Raw genomic sequence first — 21,299 nt, forward strand, 5'->3', positions numbered from 1 at the left:
TATTTGTTTACGACAAACAAACCGCAATAATTGTTACGAAGACATCAATTATGAAGAATTAAATAAAGTCTTCTTTTGTACAATGAAAAAAACTGTAAGAAAATTCTAAGTTGATTTATACATTCGTTATTGCCCATTAAAAAATCAGCCTTTTAACCTACTTTTAATTAAATTCAACACTTCTTTTTAAATCAAATTTGATACTTCTGCCAAACATATATTTTTCATTAAATTAATATCAAAATCTACTACAGTACTTTTCACCCTTTGTGTATATTTTATTTTTTGAGTAGGCAGGCATAGCATGTAGGTAAGAAGATTATTCAAACACTTCATATTATCAGCTCTTTATTCAGTCACCACTTTTTAATTAGTAGAAGAGCATATACGAAATAAAAAAAAACAAAAAAAAACAAAAACACATAGCATTGCCTTCAAACAACTTTCATTTAAGATAAAAGTATTTTTCAATCTAGATAATATTGACACGAAAACATATCAATATTACAACAAAAATGACGATTTCTGTTAACAGGATTAAGGAGAAATTGCCAAAGGGTGAATAGAAAACACAAATTGAGAATGTTTGATAAGACTTTCTAAATTATATAGTTCATAGGAAAAACATAGAAGAGTTATTAATGACAGCATTGAATAACAGAAGTTAAGCCAACTGAGCATATAATGTCTTATTACCCATGATAAATAATCAAATTATTTGCAAGTAAGCGCAGCTTGACTTTATACATAGTCACCTTACCTAACTTATGTAGCAATATCCTTTATCACTAGCTTATTAAGTTTCTGTATCTCATTTAATTCGATACGCAAGGACATGCTCTACGTATGAACAATTTCTAAGGCGAGGAAAGCTACTGGTCGCAATATGACCTTTTTCCTACTTATTGTTGGACCATAGTTAATTGGCTACGGACCTTTCCGCTTTCCCCGACTACGACAATGAACACACGACGAATGTGGCCGGTCAGCAGAGGATGCTATGGCACCAGTCTCTGACCAGAGGTTGTGTCACACAAGCTTCTCTTACAACTTTGTTAACATCGGAAAAAAAGTTTATCACATAATCAAAACAAGCGTGGCTAGCATATGACATTGTTGATTCGTTTTTCCTGTAAAATCAGCTTGATGGGAGTATTTTAACGAGCACAGATTTTGTTGACAAGTTTAAAAATTATCATAGGGGATGACATTAATGCTGATTTGTATAAAATAAACGATGAATCGGGAGCGTGCAGAAACTAGTTTTTCAAAACTTTTAAATACTGTTAAACTAGATCATGAAATCAAATTTTAATTTTTACTTTCGAGAAACAGTTAACCCAGGAACTTTATAATAAAAATGAATAAGAGTATTAAAGATTTAAATTGAATTATTTAAAATCATATTTATATATTTATCATATACTAGACTTTGACCCATGCGTGCACGGGTTGACATTGCAAATGATATCGGACATTTACGAAACAGATACATCAACACACCGTTTTGTTGACATTTACATAACCAAGCTTTATTAAAGCCACAATCATGCTATTAATTTCACTACACTCTGCTTAGTTAGAATAATCTAACTAATCCTCGGGACAGGCCATCGCCACAGTTAAAATGCCTCCCATATACCTGTAATGTAGCAAACAATAATCGCTCCAAAACGATTTTGGAGAAAACTAATGAAACTGCATTGGGAGTAACAATTAAATTATTCATAAAAAACTATTTTGTAAATATCTTTCATCTAAGAATGTAATTCAAATTAATGAAGAATTCAACATTTTTTACCAACGTTTTTTACTCGCTTCAAATTTACACATCATGTTGAAATGCTCTGAGTAAGAGTGATATCCCGTATTTCCTTTAATGTACAGAATATGTTGAACATTTTTATTAAAAATTTACATGTATTTGTTATATCGTTTCTGGGTTAATCCATGCAAATGTGATATTGTAGGAACATAAACTAAAGAGCTTGAATGTAATGTGCATGCGCAAGATGGTAAAACTAAAAAATCCAGATTATTTTTTTTTTAACTTTTCGTTGATTATTAATTAGTGAAGCTTGATTGAGAAAAAATGAAAAACAAATTGGTAATCTTTAAGTACAAGTAATGTTCAAAATATATTAAACAAAATACAGTACTCTTCCGATTACTCGGTATTAAAGCCCCAAAATTCGAGTCTATTATTTTAATATAGTAGTATAGATTCAATATCAAAAGTACATGCATTCATTTCATTTAGACTTTGTCTGTCACTTCAGTTTTTACAAGAAGCTTGTACATCGGGCGTTGACAGAGATGTGAGCGTAGCTCTAGTAATAGAATGTCATTGCACCTGATCCTAGCTCTAATGTATTTAGTGATCCGTGTTTGTTCTGCTCACAGGGGCATGCAGCAGACAGCGGTTTTAATGGGATAAAAATGCTTTTTACCGAGTTTATTAAGAATATATGAGTGTGAACGAGTTTTTTGACAACATTTGCAACATTGTGTGGGAGGATTTGCGTAACATTTGTCAAGTAAGTTGTTTTTTGACATTGTTTACAAAACGTGTCCTACTTTCGATTCTTCCCTTGTGTATTATTTATATATATGTCATAGAGTGTAGAGCGGATACGATGCCCCTGTGTTCTGCTCTTGTTTTGTATTTTTCGTTTGGAATTTTGATTTTTGACACTTTTCGTTATCTGCACATGTTATTTTTATAGTAATTTAATAAAACCTCAACATGTTTTCAAATTATATGTTAAATATTTTACCTTTGATTTATGAATATTTATAGCTATTTTCAATTCCCAACAAGGTTTATGAGCACATTGGTAATTGAACAAGACAACTCAATCTACAAAGTATCACCAAAACAGGAAAAAATGAAGATTTTACACAGAATCATAGGAAACATATAACTAATATATTTAAAAAATCTGGTTGGGAGCAGGGATTTATACCTTGTCGATATTTCCAATCTTATTTATACAGGCAATTTATTTAAAGAAAAAATGAAGAAAAAAAAATTCTTAAGTGTTTTGTCTTTAACAAAAAATCTCTCTTATTTAAAGAGCTACGACTGAAAATAGAAAGTACATTTTAGATTCATATGGGAATATCCCTTTAGATAAGCTTACAACTGAAACAAATTAGCAGTGTTTAGACATTGATCAAAAAAAAAATTTGCTAGTTTATTTTACCATTTTGACTTAAACTTTGCTAAATGCTGACACTGTTTTCTAATTATATAAAAAAAAAATAAAATAGGTAGTTATTTGAATAAATGTTGAAATACGTCAAAAATTTATGTTGTTCTTATCTTTTATAAGGTGTTTCCCTCTCCCGTAGTAACCCATTCAAGTGTTAAGTAGGATGCCTTGCAAAACGAGGAAACAGTATCAGTTACGCACTGCGGAGATTCAAATAACTCAGGAGGAGTTATGTCAATATAAGGTCAAGTGCATCACCACTAGACACAAGATTCTGAAACGGAAAATCTTAATAATCAGTTATATGCTTTTATCTCACACCAGGAAGTATTTACTTAAGTGTTATGATTTAAATAATATACCAACTGTACATTCATGAAATGACAAAATGTCTGTATTATCAACAGTTTGTTTTCTATCGATATTCTATGCACGAACTTTAGCGTATTGTAAGTATTGAGTTTGATTGTAGATCAATATTAGTAATGAGCCTGTAAGAAATATTAGATAATACATTGACTCTTAAAGATCTTATGTTTGTATTGCCTTTTGCGTTATGTTTTGAATGAATCTGATATGTTAAGTATCCTTGAATTTTTTAAAAATCAAACATAGTACTAAAACCTGTTTTTAGGGTTTTTTCTTTAAAGATTCCGCTTTTTTAGACAGGTATAAGCTATTAAAAATAATAAGCTACGGTTGTGTGCGATTTCGTCTTTGTTAGTTTTCCCCTCAAACTACCAAGTAGTTTTTGGCCAATATTAGATTATATAGATCTCTTCAAGAAAAAAAAACCAACCTCTATATATAGAAAAAGGAACATAATTTGAATTTAATGTTAACATCTATGGATTCGCCTCAAAAAGATAGTATATTACAGCTTAAAATAATATCTAATGTTTTAAACTAGATCGGATAGGATACCACCCAGCCTTCTGAATACCTATTTTAGAATCAATACGGGCTATCACGATTTATCAAAATTTCAAGTAACTACGGTACATACAGTTAGGGTTTGGCTTCGACTTTCTTTTTCAGGTTTGTGTTAAGTGTCTTTGAAATATTTTCAGTATCTCATCTTATTTTGCGACACGCACACTGTTTTGTCAAAAGATAGTCTTAAAGATATTAAAAAACAAAGAACTAAAGTACTAACGGGAGTTGATTTTATTTATTTTAGAATCAACGATACGTTATTTTGCATGGCAAGTATTTTCTTATACATGTATGTATTTAAAATATGCGCATTTTTTTATAATACGAATGCTAGGACTTTTCCGAAAGAATTTCGAGAAAACCCATATGAATCATGTCGTGTAATATTTTAAGATACTATTAATTCCATCAAGGTACGTATCAGTAATCAAAATATTTGTTGAAAAATGTATGGTTCGAAGCAATATTGAACTCTAGTTTCGTTCAACCAGACGCTTGGCTGTCTCCATTGAAATCTGACTATTTTCAAGGTATTTATAAATAAGTTTCCTTGAAATACAGTGCTTCATTCATTCATTACAGCGAATTTATCGATTATTTCCGAGAACTAAGTCTTGTCAGTCTTGTCAGCGGTAAGGATTTGTGCTTAGGTCCAAACACTGTTTCATTTCCGGTTTGCCAGAGTAACTGCAAAGCAGAGTTTATTAAAATCAACACCCAAAAAGTGATTAACGTTTAAAATAAATATCTCCATCTTTATCTACTTTATATTTTATCAACCTGAAAAAAAGTAAAGTCATCATGCAGTATACAGATCAATTTTTAAGTTTATAATTTATAGATTTTAAAGTATAAATCTCAAACTGTATGCAATCGGTCTAAACGTGTGATTTCTATTTAATTCCGGCTAAAGCTTTGTTAAACTCAGTAAAAGCAGTGAACAATAGACACTGCAGTACAACACTTTAGTGGTGTTTTTTAAAGAGGGTTCGATGGTTGTGGGCAATTTTAGACTGTATTGATCTCTTTTAGAACAAGATCTCTATAAAGGAATATAGAAAAATACCAAAACTTGAAAGGTACATTATGTATAGATTTTTTAAGTAGTGTTTCTTAACTCATAACCACAAAAAGATCTTTGCATTTACAAACTAACAACAATACATCCTAATTGTCCTTATTCAAATGAAGACCGTTCTCAGTTGTTTAAGTATTAAAAAAATTAAGGTGTAGAACTTCAACTGTTTGAAGTAATCGTCACGCTTAAGCCTTCTTTATTTACGTCGGTGTGTAGTTATTGTGTAAGTTTTTTATGGGGTAGAGGTTGGCTAACATTGTTCGATTTCAAATAAAATCAGCTATATACAAGAGAGACTTTATTCAAAGGAGAAACTATACAATTAACTATACAATTAACGTAAATATAACTCGAAAAAAATAATTTCCAGGATTAAGACGGTTCAATCTAATTTATAAATTTCTCATAAATATATATATATATATATATATATATATATATATATATATATATATATATATATATATATATATATATATATATATATTATACATTTACATCTACCAAGCATAATTTCCTCTATTTCTTACGGAAACTTATAGTTAATTCACAGCTCTATAGAAACAGCCAGACTGAAATATACACGCCCTATTTATCGATTGGTCGAATACAGCGGCTGAAAGTGACAGGACTGAAACTGACACGCCCTGTTTATCGATTGGTCTGAACCTACAGAAACCTTTGTAAAATCCCGGACTGCACGTAATAATCATGACGATGCCAGACTCAAAGTCTCACAGGAGACGATTTGGCTGTTTCTTTTAGAAAACGTACTTTTGTATACTACCAGTAATTTGGTGAATTTTACTAACTTTTCATAATCAGTTTATTAATTAGTTAAAGAAAGATGTTTATATAAACAATAAAATGCTGTCTTTGATGATTCATGCGGGTTAGGAGGATAGCGATCATTGAAGGAAAAATTTACATAACCCGCGGGTTATGTATTTTTCCTGCAATATCGCTACCTTCATTTCCCGAATGAATCACCAAAGAAAGCATTTTATTGTTTAAATAATTTCTAAATATTTAAAAAAGCGATTTTTTTCATTTTCAGCCCAATTTGTTAACCATGAAACCACAGCGTCCAGCAGTTCTACCTACCATAATCATTTTGCACCAAAAACTGTAGACGGAAGTTTTGATCAAAATCTCTCCAACTGTTTGCATACGGACGTTAATCGTCAATACAGAGACGCTTGGCTTCGCATCAACCTTCAAAAAGTGTACAGTGTCAAAAGCGTAAAGTTTTGGTACAGAGGAGACCGTTAGTTTAAAACTAAACCTAGGTATCAAACAGTACAAAATATATTGAACAGTATCGTTGATATTCAGCAATACCGTAAGTAACAAAGTCAAAAATAAGTATTTAACACAAAAGAAAGTAATGAGCACAAACGTAAGTATTGAGCACAAACGAAATTATTTAACAGAAACATTAGTATTGTGCACAAACGAAGGTTTTTAACAAAAACGTTAGTATTGAGCACAAATGTTGGTATTTAACAAAACGTAAGTATTGAGCACAAACGTTAGTATTGAACATAAACGTTAATATCGAGCACAAACGTTAGTATTGACCACAAACACGTTAGTATTGACCACCAACGTTAGTATTGAGCACAAATGTTAGTATTGAACACAAACGTTAATGTCGAGCACAAACGATTGTATTGACCACAAACACGTTAGTATTGACCACAAACGTTAGTATTGAGCACAAACGTTAGTATTGAACACAAACGTTAGTATTGAACACAATCTTTAGTATTGAACACAAACGATAATATCGAGCACAAACGTTAGTATTGAACACAAACGTCAGTATTGACCACAAACGTTAATATTGAGCACAAACGTTAGTATTGAACACAAACGTTAGTATTAAACACAAACGTTAGTATTGAGCACAAACGTCAGTACAAAACACAAACGTTAGTATTGAACACAAACGATAGTATTGAACACAAACGTTAGTATTGAACACAAACGTTAGTATTAAACACAAACGTTAGTATTGACCACAAACGTTAGTACAAAACACAAACGTTAGTATTGAACACAAACGTTAGTATTGAACACAAACGTTAGTATTAAACACAAACGTTAGTATTGAACACAAACGTTAGTATTGAACACAAACGTTAGTATTGAGCACACACGTCAGTACAAAAAACAAACGTTAGTATTAAACACAAACGTGTAATAAACACAAAGGTTAGTATTGAAAACAAACGAAAGTATTACCCCCCCCCCCCGAAATTCTTGAGCACAAACGTAAGTATTGAACACGCACATTAGTATTGAACACAAAAGTAGGCATTTAACACGAAAGTATTAAATATACGTGTTAGTATTAAACGCTAAAGTAAGCATTAAACACTGGCATTAATTGTTTAACATCATGCTGATTATTTTTATTTAGAGCATGGGTAAGGACCAATGCATCTGGTCAGTTAAAAAATAAAGTATGTCTATGGGAACGCGTTTTGTATGAACAGTTTGATTAAGAGGTTTTTATTTCTTATTTTGAATGAATATTGATGATCAGGAAATTCATAGACAAAAAATTGTCTACTTCCTCATGGATGATATTATATCATTGCTACACGATGTTCCAAGCAAAACAACGCATCTTTTTGCAACTTTGACCGATCTGTCAACATAAATTTTTCTCATACACAGTTACATCAATGATTTAACTATTACTTGCTGAAAAAAATTTGTACATATGATGATATTATAATGCAATATTTCATATTTTTCTAATCCTTTATATCTTTTTCTTATACATTTTTTCCTTTACATTGCTTTTACTGTCTGAAAATATTGTTATAAAATATTTTTAAAATTATATTTAACGCAAAAGTCTAGGAAACAATTGGAACAAATCATGTTTGTTATAGTATCGCCATTGCCAAACCTTACTGAAAAAAACATGGTCTGCTTTCTGTGTCCGGTCATTCGTCTCTTTTGGGCTGCTATGGCGGACCAGATCCCACCCAAAGCCGACCCTAGGCCAATCCAAAAGTAGACTCAAAACGGACATAGAAAGCATTTCCCGATTTAAAAAGCAGACCCTCAAAGCGTTACTAAAAATGACCAAATGTATCAACATGTGTGCTTGGTATAAACAAAGGGCTGGTTAACATTCGATAAATTAACAAATCAAGTTTAAATAAAGGAGAACAGTTTTACAATAACACAGCACTACTTCATTTACTACTTAAGTGGATCAAATTATAAAAACACTGTCCGACTCCTTAATCATTAAACTTAAATACTTCTCATAAAATCATTACATAGGGGGGTCACCTTACAAGAACACAGAACGACTCCGTGGTTACTCCCTCCGTGTGTCCAATGATACCAATGTACCACCTGTAGAGTCCTCGTGTTACAATGACAAAGGAATCGTCACACTACCCACCATTGTAGAGGAGGACTGTGAAAGAACAACTCGATACATCTGGATCCATCAGACAAATAAAGGAAATAAAGATGAATGGTGTCCGATGCTAGAAATATGCGAAGTGCAAGTTTTCGGTGCGTAACCATGTACAACTATGAAAAACTGATAATATGCACAATAGTATTATGAAACAATAGAAAATCTGTCAATTATACAGCAAACTGGGTTTTGTTTTGTGTGAACAGTAGTCATCTCTTTGTCAACCCTAAATTGATGAACACTTCCTATCTAGAGAAATGGGGTACTCTATTTGGTTAATTTTGCCAAAAATGACTAAGTTCAACAGCTGGTATTTCTTTTTACTAATAAATTATCAGGAACCAGAATCCTTGCAATATGCACATTTAAGATATTTGTATAATTGCTCTGCAAAACAACAACTTCCTATCTTGAAAACTTTAGGACGAATAATCCCGCCGGAATGACCACCCCCCCCCCCTCCCCCCCGGCCTTTTTTCAACATTTCAATAACGGGATCTTTTCTTTTGAAAATCCGGGTATAACATATTTTGAGAAACAAAAGTGTTAACTTCTAAAACATTTACATTATAACACTGGGTAACAGAGAAGAAAAATAACTTGGACTATACTTTGTTTTATACTGGCAAAATAAGGTTTTATAACGAGAAAAACTATATAAAACACGTTACTTGTTTTACATTTAATTAAATCGCCCTCCATTGTAAAAATATTCATATAATTAAATACAATCAAGTAAAACATTAAAGCATTCAATCATTACAAAAGTGGTTGGCAGAAAAAATAGTGTATACTGAAAAACAATACCCTTTCCAGGTTTTAGTTTAAAGATATGGGAACACTCTCTCTTCAGTATACTTTAATATAATTAAACCTTCAATTTCACTGCTTACTACCTTATTTTCAAATCAATTTACATGGTCCCATAAAAGAGGGGGGGGGGGGGGACTCCATGTTAATTCATTTTTTTCAATTTTATTTTGTACCTTAATACTGAATCTTTGATATATGATATATTTGGCCATAGTCTTAAATTAAGATAAGAAAAGACCCAAATATTTTAGCTGTAAAGTTTCATCATTTTCTTGTTTCTTTTTTCAGAGCTTCATTTTTTCTATGATATTAAAATACCATACTCTCTAACAAATAACAAAGAAAACCGCTTATGTTTAAATTAATAATAAATATGTAACTTTACGCCTTAGAAAAATCATAAAATGACCATTCTATGAAATATTTTCTAGACTTTTGCACGATGCATAATTGGTTTGTATAGAAGTGTGAAAACTGCAGCTTGTATTTATCAACAAATGACTTTACTCCATAGAAAAATCGTCAAATATATTCTATTAAATATCTACTGTACTTTTGAAGGATGTATCGTTGGTATGTATGGGATTAATTGTGAGAACAACTGTAGCTTATATTGTGCGTACGGTGATTGTGACAGAACAACAGGCACTTGTTTGGACGGCTGTAAGAGTGGATACATCGGACGTTTCTGTAACAAAAGTAATGCTTATATAATAAAACAAGTATAAACTTCCCAAATATGAACTATTCTAAAGTTTTTAAAGTCAACTGAGTCACTTAAGTGTCCTTTTGCTATGGTTTTTTGTCCATCGTTGTTCGTCGTACGTCGTTCGTCGGTTGTAAACTTCTGAACTTTTTAAGTTTCTTCTCTGAAACCATCGGACCATTTTCAACTAAATTTAGCATATAGTATCTACGTGTAAAGGGGATTAAAAATTGCGAAATACATTGCCACCGTCACCTTGGGGCCTGACGGATGGAGGTAAACCATTAAATGTAACGCAATCTTAAAAATAATCTTCTCTACTCCTGGATATCAAGCAGTGAAACTGCTGGTATAATTCTAATAAACTTTGAGCTCTCTTTCGAAATCCTGAAATCCATTGCAGCTGGGTCAGGGATTCTGGTGTTAGGAAGGGGATCTAATGATTAAACAGTGAAAATACTTTAACTCTTTGAAAATTTTCTCTTCTGCTCCCGAGTTTTAAGCCCATGAACTAAGTATATAGTTATGAAGACGAAGTATGCCTCTTCCAAAACTGTGAATTTCTTGGCCCCTTAGATCAGAAGTTATGGTGTTAGGGTGGGTTTATATGATTGAGAGAAATCTTTTCCTCTGCTAATGGATATCAAGCTCAAGATCTAAGCATATAGTTATGATGAGGAAGAATGCCTCTTCCAAAATAGTGATTTAATGGCCCCAGGGCTTTTTGTGTGATGGTAGGGCTCTTATGATTATAAAGTGAAAATGCATTAATTCTTTTTAAATCTTCTCCTTTGCCCCTGAATATTTAGCAGATGAACAAGTACAGAGTTATAATAAGGAACAGTGCCTCTTTAGAAATTAAAGTTCATTGCCCCTAGGGGTTCTGGTGTTAGCGTTGGGATCTAAGTGAATGCAGTTATTCTTTGAAAATCTTCTCTACTACTTATGTATATTAATCTGATCAATTAAGTACATGTATATAGTTATGATGAAGAAGCGTGCTTCTTCAAACATTATAAATCCTATGGTCCCTTGGTCAGGGGCTCTGCTGTTAGGGCAGGGCTTTAATGCTTATATATGGTTAGGTACTATAATTTTGACCGATTATTTTTTTGTACTTAATAAAGTCAATTCAGTTATGTCACTCTATGTTATGCTACAATTTTAAAATAATTTTTTAGAATACAGAATGTTTATTGGATTAAACAATCCCAGACTATTAATATGCTTTCAATAGCCCTGTAATTGTAATGAACATGAATATACATTGCAATAGCCATACTGCATTTACTCCGATGACTGACGGGCCTCTTGTTTAAAAGTATCTTATTTTTTTAATGATATTACTGATTGCGTTGTGAATAAAGCTTCAGATTCTTACTTTAAACATAAATATATAAAAAAAAATAAGTTTCATTTATAAATGATACTAGTATTTATGTGATTTTCCAGCCGTTATTGCTTATTGTTGAAATTATTTATGCAATAACGTGTATTATTTTTTCAGCTTGTTCCGTTGGTAAATATGGCAGCCAGTGTAGTGAAAGTTGCGGACACTGTTCAAATAACTCCACTTGTTATCATGTTGATGGATCGTGTAAGGCCGGATGCGAAGCTGGCTATAAAGCATCTGCTTGTAAAACGCGTACGTTATTATTTCAACTCTAAACTTATAACACTTAAACAAACTAGATGTACTGTGAACAAGCTCACAAATGATACATGTACCACTGCTGGAAAACATAAGAACAAAGTACCGGTACTTCTCTATTGGAAAGAAATGGATTATTTTCATATAGGGACTTTGAACTTGAATAAAAGAACGATGCGCAGGATCATGAGATATTTACAAATCATAAGCAGTCTTTGAGCCAGATTTTAGATTGCAATTATTTCCTATTATATGAAATGGCCTAGAAGGATTTATGCATTTTTGACAATGACCTTGATCTCGCATGACTGAACCTGGGTCAAATTCATGACACACCCTCAGGTCATAAGTAGTTTTTGATGTAAAGTAGGTACGTCCAATATTTTTCCAAAAGAAAGGTACAGACCTGACAAAATTGTCAACTTTTTCTTCCCAATGACCATGAAGTTGCTCAATGACCTTCGGTCAAATTTATAAACCCATAGTCAAACAATGTACGTGAATAGTGGATATTTGTTATTTTTATCATCCTCAATAGTTTGCAATACCTATATTTTTTTGGGTGACAATTGATTTAAATAAAAATAAATGCCGATGGATATATAAACATGTGTACGCGAGATTTTTGTATTTTGCTGTAGTTCATTTGATTTTTTGAAAGGCATAAAAGCTTTTTGAGAGACCAAACATTTACTAGTTATAAAAATGATTTCATACTGGTATAAGATCGATCTCTTAAAGCCCTAAGTGTAAAATTGAGGTTGATGACTTTGCATGCTTTAAGTATGTTTTAGTTGCCTCTTCTGTTGTTCAATTTTAGCCTGTGACGACGGAGAATATGGACAAAATTGTCAGTATATGTGTACCGGGAACTGCATTAACGGGGAAGCGTGTGATAAAGCTAGCGGACACTGTCGATCCTGTGTAGAAGGGTATCAAGGTTTTAAGTATGACAGAGGTATGACATTTTTCTTAGATACGAAGCATCAGTTTTGAATTTTGAATGGAAAGGGAGGAAGGGGGGGGGGCTTATCAATTTTAATAATCGAAAAAAAAAAATCGAATTCATTTGACAAATACCAACTTTCTTAACTCTTAATTATTTGTGTAGGGTGTTAAATTGTATATGCGAACTTTATCTCATGTTAGTTAATGGTTTCATTTATAATATCAAAATAGCTCCTTGCCATGTTGATCGTTCTGTTTATGTATTATCCTAGTATGTATAACAAGAAGATAGTATATAATACAGATATCAGGCAATCTCCAACAAGTTCGGATACAAAGAAAAACGACGTTGATGATTTGAAGATTAATAAAATGATCCTGGAAAATGAGAAGACACACGCAAGACAAATAAGGCAACACATCGTTTTGATATGCTAACGAAGGGATAATGCGTTATGACGTCATAATATACGCCCCGCCTCTGTATTACCATATATAGAACATATACCGAAAACAGCAGTTTAAGCATAAAATACGGCTTATTTAATACTTCATAAGCAAAATATAACTACAGATCACTCATGTGTGTTTTTATAAGTTTACAACAATCAGAATATACGAAGAATTTCCATAACGCATCTGTCGTATGGGTGTGAATCTGCGTCCCAAAAGCGCTCGTCAGACGATGTAAACACGTGTAGCTGGTATTCCCGATGATGGCGATCTTTTGATGATTTATCAGGTATGTAGAATAGACATACAGTGTATTTGTAATATACCAGATAGCTCAATAACTATTTTATTGTGATTTTATACCGTTGATGCATTTCTGATCGACTTAATATGTTGTTTCGTTCAAAACATGAGGAGAGACTGCATTGTTTACATTTAGGCCTATACAATGTACATTGTACATGTAGCTTTATTGCCAGTCCGTTAAATTGTTGATCATTTTCACCAATCGACACGAATCAGTTCATGGTACTTGTACTGACAATATTTAGCTTTACACAGTTGTTTGTTTTTATTTCAATTTGTAAGTAAACAATACAAAGACTGTGTGAAAACAGCTGATTTGATTTTCTGAAAATCAGTACAGTGCAGGCTAAAAATTGCTGATTTCATTTCCTGGAAATTGATGAAAAGCTTATCAATAACACCTTTCTACTGTGTTCAAAATTCTTCCATGACAGTTCATTTGTATTTTTTACACATTCATCCAGTTGATATATTAAGATGTTTATGCACATTAATTCTTAATTATTACTAGTTTGTTTTTAGAACTCAGTATATTACTACCATAACACTGTTTGAAATCTTGTCACCTGGGTTCATACTTATGATGCTGTACTATTGGTAATAAAAAGAACCCAAATGATAATAAACAAATGACTGCATGTCTCCATCTGATTTTCTCCGAATGAGGAATCTACATTCATGGTCATATATATGGTATTGTTTGTGTAGAATGTGCATATGTAACTTTCAAATAAAATTTGAAGTGTTGGTCATTTTACCCATCCATGCATAATATATGTAGACTTTTCACAAAAATGTTCAAATTACTGTTGACATGTCCTTATATGCATGTAAATTAAATTGTATGACTTCTTCTGATTATTCTATGAGACAATTCAATTTAAAAAAGTATTTTCAAGTACGAATGGTTTCATTTAAAGTTTAAAAATGATTGATATAAACCTATGTTATTTATTAATCTACAATTTTGAATATTGCTCATCAACAAATCAACAATACATGGTATGTTTTAATTCACACTGACTGCACCAGCATTTCTGTATATGATATCAACCAATCAACTCTGATTCAGTTGTGTGTGTGAGAGAGAGAGAGAGAGAGAGAGAGAGAGAGAGAGAGAGAGAGAGAGAGAGAGAGAGAGAGGTGTGCATTTTAAAGGTCAGGCCGGGTAAAATAAAGGGGTGCAATTAAACTAATATCATGCACATATCAGGGGTGAGGATGCGAATAATTTCAAATCGATCGAACTGAAAAGCTGTATTTGAATTTGTGCGAAATTAAATGCATATCTAAACATAATGAAATGTTTATTAAGATAAATAAATTCCATTGACTATCAAATTGTAGAAAATCCTCCATTTCAGTCTTTCAGCCATTTTGATAACAAGTTAAACTTACTGAAATATATATAATTTTCATTTTAGCTGGTACCTGCTTTGTCTTGAGATTTACATAAATGATGTTCTTATTGGTGATCATTTACCCGCACCCTTATCCTGGTGTCATATACAAGATGAAATGATGGAAAGAAAAACCTGAACTTTAGGAACAGGAAGACTGTGTTTTTGAAGAGAGAAGAGGACCAGAACTAAGAAGTCATACAATAAACACATTGACATCATAAAAAGAAATTGCAATTTTGAGTTTGCATGCATATGTCAGGTTAAAATGTTGTCACAGAATTTTTTTTCAGAAGGTCCCTTTATCTTCTTGAATTAATAAAACAAATGAACCAAATATAATTGTTTCTATATATGTAATTTTGTTTGAGAAGTGGAAAGGGGATGGTATGTAAATGGGCGGGAGAGAGAGTCTCTCACATAGGATAATTCAGACTTATTTAAATTCAATATATTGATGTGAACCAAAAATGGCTTTTGATTGCCTTGTTGCAGGATTTACACACTCTCTTTCCTTTCTCGGTAATGAGAAATGAGCGTTTAGAATTTATTTTGTGAATGAATAGATATGCTAACCCTCCCCCTCTTCTTAATCTTAATCATTCTGCATGTGTTGAATAAAAATGAAAGTCAATTTTAATGAGTGTTTAAATTACAAGTATAACATGTGTAATACAAAGGTGAATACTGTTGATTGCTTATGGGGGATGGGAAAAAGGCCTCTTACATGGGCAGATCTACATGTATAGTCCCCCGTGGCAAATTCTAATTTAATTCACAAGTTACATAGTAAAACACCATGGTACCTGGCCCCTGGCAAACAGAATAAAGTTACCCCTTTGAACCCCCTCCTCAGAATAATATTAACAGACCCAAGTAGTGCTATAGAATATGCAGTCATTGGGCAAAGGCTGCATATAAATAATGAAAAAATACTCCATATCTTATTTTTTAATATATATTATGAGAACAATTTAGTTAGTATATTAATATCAGGGGCTTCATTTGTCTCTGTTGACATCTAATCCCTCAAATAATTGTGTACAATTAGCTCTTATATATTTTTCTCCCATTACTAAAAAAATATTAAGAAACCAATAACTCCGCGAATGCGGTTAACCAAGAGAACTGATACATAACGGTTTTTTGTTTACATCCATGATACAACAGAGGAAATGCGGACGATTCATCGTAACCATCTTGTCTCTTTTAAAATAAATAAAACAGAAGCACTCTGTTTAAATCACCATTTACATAATGTACTGTTGAAACATATCTTAAAATTAATTCGGATTATGTGATAAAATGACATCGCGCCTATATCAAAAGAGTTATCGCTCAAAGAGTACCTCCCCTTTTGGGATCACTTGTGCGTTTGAAATGTGTATTGATTTGAGAGGACTTCTAAATTGAGAAATTAAATGCAAAAGTTCAAGTGCAAGACGGCTATAGATATTTTTAAACTTGGTATGATTTTCTTCCCTTTTACGAGTTCTTTATAAAAATTGATGCTCATTTGGTGAGAGATGAAGGTTTACTTTGTAATTTTAATGAAAATATACAAAAATGCACTATTTTAGGAACAAGTAGCCAGTTTTTAAAGAAATATACATAACTAGTAAACTTTACAACTGAGTGAGCATTGATTTCTATGATGTATGGATAATTTTGAATATGTTGCCATATTACTTACTCTTAAATTTCTTTGCCTTGCCCTTGAACTTTTTGTCTCATTTTAGCATTGACGATTTTTGTCTAAAAGACGCCCACGTGACCCTAAAATGTCACGTGACCGACACATTTAGACATGGTCAAGTAAAGGAGACCCATATCTTTACAATGACACCCAAAATAGTTTAGAACTATTCATAATGCAGAAATGAATAGACAAAAGCAAAACGACCTCCTTTTACTGCTGTTTAAAAGCAAAATGTTGCATTAACTGTCCTGCGCAGAAAGAGATTCAGAAGTCGGAAGCAGAGATAGAGGTTCTACGTGTTAGAAAGAACGTTTTACTAAGACTGCAAGGAATACTAAGCGAACTCTCTCAAGTTGCAACTAAACTGCTGAAAGACAGTTAATTCTAACGAATGTGCTTCCGAACGATAAACGATTGCTTGGTTTTATCGTATAAGTGTACTTCCTAAATACTGATTTTTTCTGTATTTATTAAGTAAATGTGTGAACCTTGACCATAAACCGTAAATGATCCCTAAGATTAGATTTGCTAATGCCAATCATGTACGTGGTTTGTGGATAAAGGTCAATATCTAGTAAATGAAAAATGCGTACAGGTGTATAATTAATAAAATTCAGTTCTCCACTAGATCACAGCCCGCGCAAGCGCAGGAATTAACACTTTACACATTATCAAAACATAATGCTGAATATGGTGAACCATTTTTGGGGGTTCATTTAGTACATACTTTGCCGGATTTATTTCTTATCTTATTTTTTGATATTGAAATAAAAAACAAACTTAATTGTTGGATATTTAGAGAAGCGGGCAGTGATGAAAAATATAAATTGAAAGGGGTAATATATACATGTACGTGGCCTTTTGTGAAGTCAAAAATAAAAAAATAACTAGACACGATCTCGTTGCGAGCAACGAGGAGGTCTTCCGTCCGATTTTTAGAAGAGGAAATGACCTTGCCTTTTATCTTACTCAACGAAACATATCAGGGAATGCAGATTTGATCTAAAAGAGGGATGGATGAAGGATTATACACCCCGTTGGATCCCTAATTTAAAGGACTATCCCCATATTTTATTTCATATTAAATAAGAGGTCTTTTGACCTAATAACAGGTCTAATGACCTGTGATAAAAAGATATCGAAGAAAAAAAATAGGGTCTGCGTTTGTGAACGGAAGACCCTAATAACAATAAGAATAGAAGGGTCTTCCGCTGAAGACGGAAGACCCTAATGATAAAAAACTGTTTTCTAAATCTTAATTGAAGAGTGTTTTTCAACTTGTACTACAGTCCAACAACCCTTTTATGTTGAATATTTTAGTTAGAAAATTAAAAAGGAGAGAAAGAAATAGAGAGAAAGAACAAATCTTGGCTCCGGCGAGATTAGAACACATGTCTCAATTTAAACATGGCCGACGCGAAATAATTCCCGAATTTGTCTTTGAATTTGGGGCGTTTCCGCCCGGGAGAGGAGCTGAGTTTTTGTATGAGATGAATAAGATCGTGTAAGATGTCTGACTATTCAGGTTTGGAAACAGTGCGAGGTCATTTGAAATATTGATGCTTGTTTGTGTCTGGAGGGGGGTGAAAAGACGCGAGCTCGATTTTCGTCGTAAATAAATCGAAAATAGAATTTTGAGGCGTGAATCTCGGATTCGGTTAACAACAATTAGGGCAAATCCTTAAACAATGACTGATGCATTTTACCCATGTATTTCAGTATTGAGAATTTTTTTTGTGACGTAAACTATTATGTTTGACTGTTTTATTTCAACAGGATTGATAAAATCTTTATAAATGTAGAAATAACGAAATCAGTAACACGTAAATTTTTTCGGTAAAAATTTGATGACAGTAATTTCCACAGTTCTAACATTCATAAGTAGTTCACACGCCATGCGCGGATCTAGAGGGGGGGTCGGGGGGTCCCGACCCCCCCTGGAAAATGAAAATTTATTAAATTTACATAGTAAAATTATCGCGAAAATATGATTCGGACCCCCCCTGGCAAACACAATTATCCTTCGGACCCCCCGTGGAAAAATTTTCTGGATCCGCGCATGCACGCTATCGTAGATACAGACAAAATGGAAATCAAGAAATATACATGCAACAGAAATATTACGCAGCTGCTTACATCCCTTGTACTGTGTAAATTTTAAGTCCCCGTACAGGCTATACTGGCCGTTTGATCTCAGGAATTTCCTCTTAATTGTTCAATCCGCTGCATATTTGGCAGACAATAAGAATGGGGTCCGAGATACATTTACACAAAATTTCATTAGGATTGAGTAAGGGGCTCGGGAGTTAGAATTATCTTCTACAGTACATGTCAACTACGCCAATCGAAACTCAAATGCCCAAAAAATCATAACTCTCTTAAAAATGAACGAATAGGTCTGGTCATTAGAACAGTTATCTAGAATTGAACTAGGTTGAAAAAAAAGGTTAAAGATGAAAGATCCAGTAAAATCAGGCCAGAAAAACCAAATGAATTTGTGAATAGGAAGGAGGGGGGGGGGTCGGTGCGTTTACTGTGTAAATTTAATTTCCATGTATAGGCAATAGGCGTCGTTTAATCTCAGGAATTTCGTTTTAATTCTTCAATCCGCTGCATATTTAACAGACGATAAGAATGTGGTCCGAGGTTCATTTTCACGAATTTTCATTAGGATTGAGTGAAGGGCTTGGGAGTTAGAATTTTTTTTACAGTACATGTCAAACACGACAATTGAAACTCAAATGCCAAAAGCTTCATAACTCTGTTATTAGTACAAGTAAAATCGGGCCAGAAAAACTAAATGATTTTATGAATGGGGGGGGGGGGGGGGGGTCGGTCGGTGACTTCTATATTAAACGTAGATTATTAAATTCTAAATATCACATATTACACATGTACAATTTCTAAATAAAATAAATATGTTAGAACAATGTATAAGCGTTGTTTGAAAGATGTAACTATTGATTTTTTTTTTACATCTGTTTATTCATAGGCTCAAACACTCATAAACGGGTGGTCAATTTTCAAACCTTGTCGCAGTCACCCGTTAGTTTGTATAGTTACGTGTATAAACTTCGGAGGTTTTTCTTAATCCCAGACAGGCAACAGATTTGTATCAGTATATCGACATGCACAAAAAACAGAAAGAAAAAAGTACACCATCTGTAATAAAAATGACTTTTTAGCGTTGGATTCCAATCAGTAAGAAGACAATCATTAAACAATGAATTTCAAATTATTTGAATCCATAGACATTATCCCGTAACTTAAAATAAATACATGTATAATTTGTGTACGTAATGTACATTTAGCCTCTATCCAATTTACTGCATGTTACTTGTATTAGTTCTTATTCAAATGCTAAAACAGTTGTACTTTAGAGAGAGAGAGAGAGAGAGAGAGAGAGAGAGAGAGAGAGAGAGAGAGAGAGAGAGAGATTTCATAGTGTTTTATAGTGTTCAGGAAATCAATATATAAGCAACCTATGTCAATAAACGCATGTATTCATGCATGCGTTTATCTATATAATTATGTAAATAAATACTAATCAGTCCTCATTTTAAAGCCATGTAGAATAACGTTTGTGCATTGTTAAGTAAATGTTGTGTGCATACAGTCAAGGAGATGGCGGCTTTTCTTTGATGCCGGCAAAGCGACCCAGTGAACTCTAATGCAGTCGTACTGCAAGGGAGCTTCGGCGGCATGTCTTTGATGCTGGCGATGCGACGAGCGTCTGAATTAAGCCAAATGCCGACAGAAACAAGCTCTATATCTGTACTAAAAAAGCTGTTATCTTTATTTATTATAAAAATAAAACGGAAAACAATAAAAACCATCATTTTAGAGAAAAATCGTTAAACAAAACAAAATTAGGGAAGAAAAAATAATCGGCACTCGGGGATGGAACCCGGGTCGCCTGGGCACAAGTCCACCACTCTAACGACTGAGCTACGCGGACTCTCGCTTCAGAACTTTTGAACTCAAAATCTCGGGAATGCCTGGATCGATTTTAACACGAATTTCATATTCTGAAGTGTTTTAAGTGTCTCTATCGAATAGTAACATAAAAAAAAATCATGAAAAATTAAGGTTTTTCATTTCCTTCCGGTGACGACCGGAAGTGACTGCGGACGTTCGGATATGCGAAGGGCACTGCGGCTGTTCACTCTCTACCTTCTCTGAAAATTTGAAGGTTCTATCGTAAATACTTTTTGAGAAAAATTGTGAACAAGCAAAAACGTAAAATCTTTTATATCTCGGTACCGGAAGTGACGACCAAAAAAAGCCCGTGTACTTTTCTTACAAATTTTGTCATGAATAAGATCTGAAAATTTCATGAAAATTGGCTGAAGCATTTTTGAGAAAACGTGACAGAAAAAAAAAACAATAAAAATAATAGTGAAAAAGAAACAAAGCAATAACAATAAGGTCTTCCGTTTCCAACGGAAGACCTTAATAATAGAGGAAAAGAATCAAAGCAATAACAATAAGGTCTTCCGTTGGAAACGGAAGACCTTAAAAAAACTGAATTGTTGGATATTTAGAGAAGCAGACAGTGATGAAAAATCTACATTGAAAGGGGTATTATATATATACATGTACGTGGCCTGTTGTGAAGTCAACCTTTCGTAAATTCTATGGTC

The 21,299-nt window shown here is 33.0% G+C and overlaps 1 protein-coding gene across 1 annotated transcript; it reads left to right on the forward strand.

Moving 5' to 3' along the window:
• The first annotated feature begins 7,258 nt into the window (after positions 1-7,258).
• LOC128170664 (multiple epidermal growth factor-like domains protein 10) lies at positions 7,259-15,342 on the forward strand. Its single transcript, XM_052836432.1, has 6 exons — positions 7,259-8,775; positions 10,055-10,192; positions 11,707-11,844; positions 12,671-12,808; positions 13,103-13,540; positions 14,982-15,342. The coding sequence occupies exons 1-5, from the start codon at positions 8,745-8,747 to the stop codon at positions 13,234-13,236; spliced, it is 579 nt and encodes a 192-aa protein (XP_052692392.1). The 5' UTR covers positions 7,259-8,744; the 3' UTR covers positions 13,237-13,540; positions 14,982-15,342.
• Positions 15,343-21,299: the final 5,957 nt, after the last annotated feature.

Source organism: Crassostrea angulata, chromosome 2, assembly GCF_025612915.1.
Source record: "Crassostrea angulata isolate pt1a10 chromosome 2, ASM2561291v2, whole genome shotgun sequence".
Lineage (NCBI taxonomy): Eukaryota > Metazoa > Mollusca > Bivalvia > Ostreida > Ostreidae > Magallana > Magallana angulata.

Coding starts and splice junctions, on each gene's coding strand:
- LOC128170664 (XM_052836432.1), top strand. CDS start 8,745: ATGCTAGAAATATGCGAAGTGCAAGTTTTCG. Junction 8,776..10,054: donor ATGCGAAGTGCAAGTTTTCG/GTGCGTAACCAT, acceptor GTACTTTTGAAG/GATGTATCGTTGGTATGTAT. Junction 12,809..13,102: donor AGGTTTTAAGTATGACAGAG/GTATGACATTTT, acceptor TATATAATACAG/ATATCAGGCAATCTCCAACA.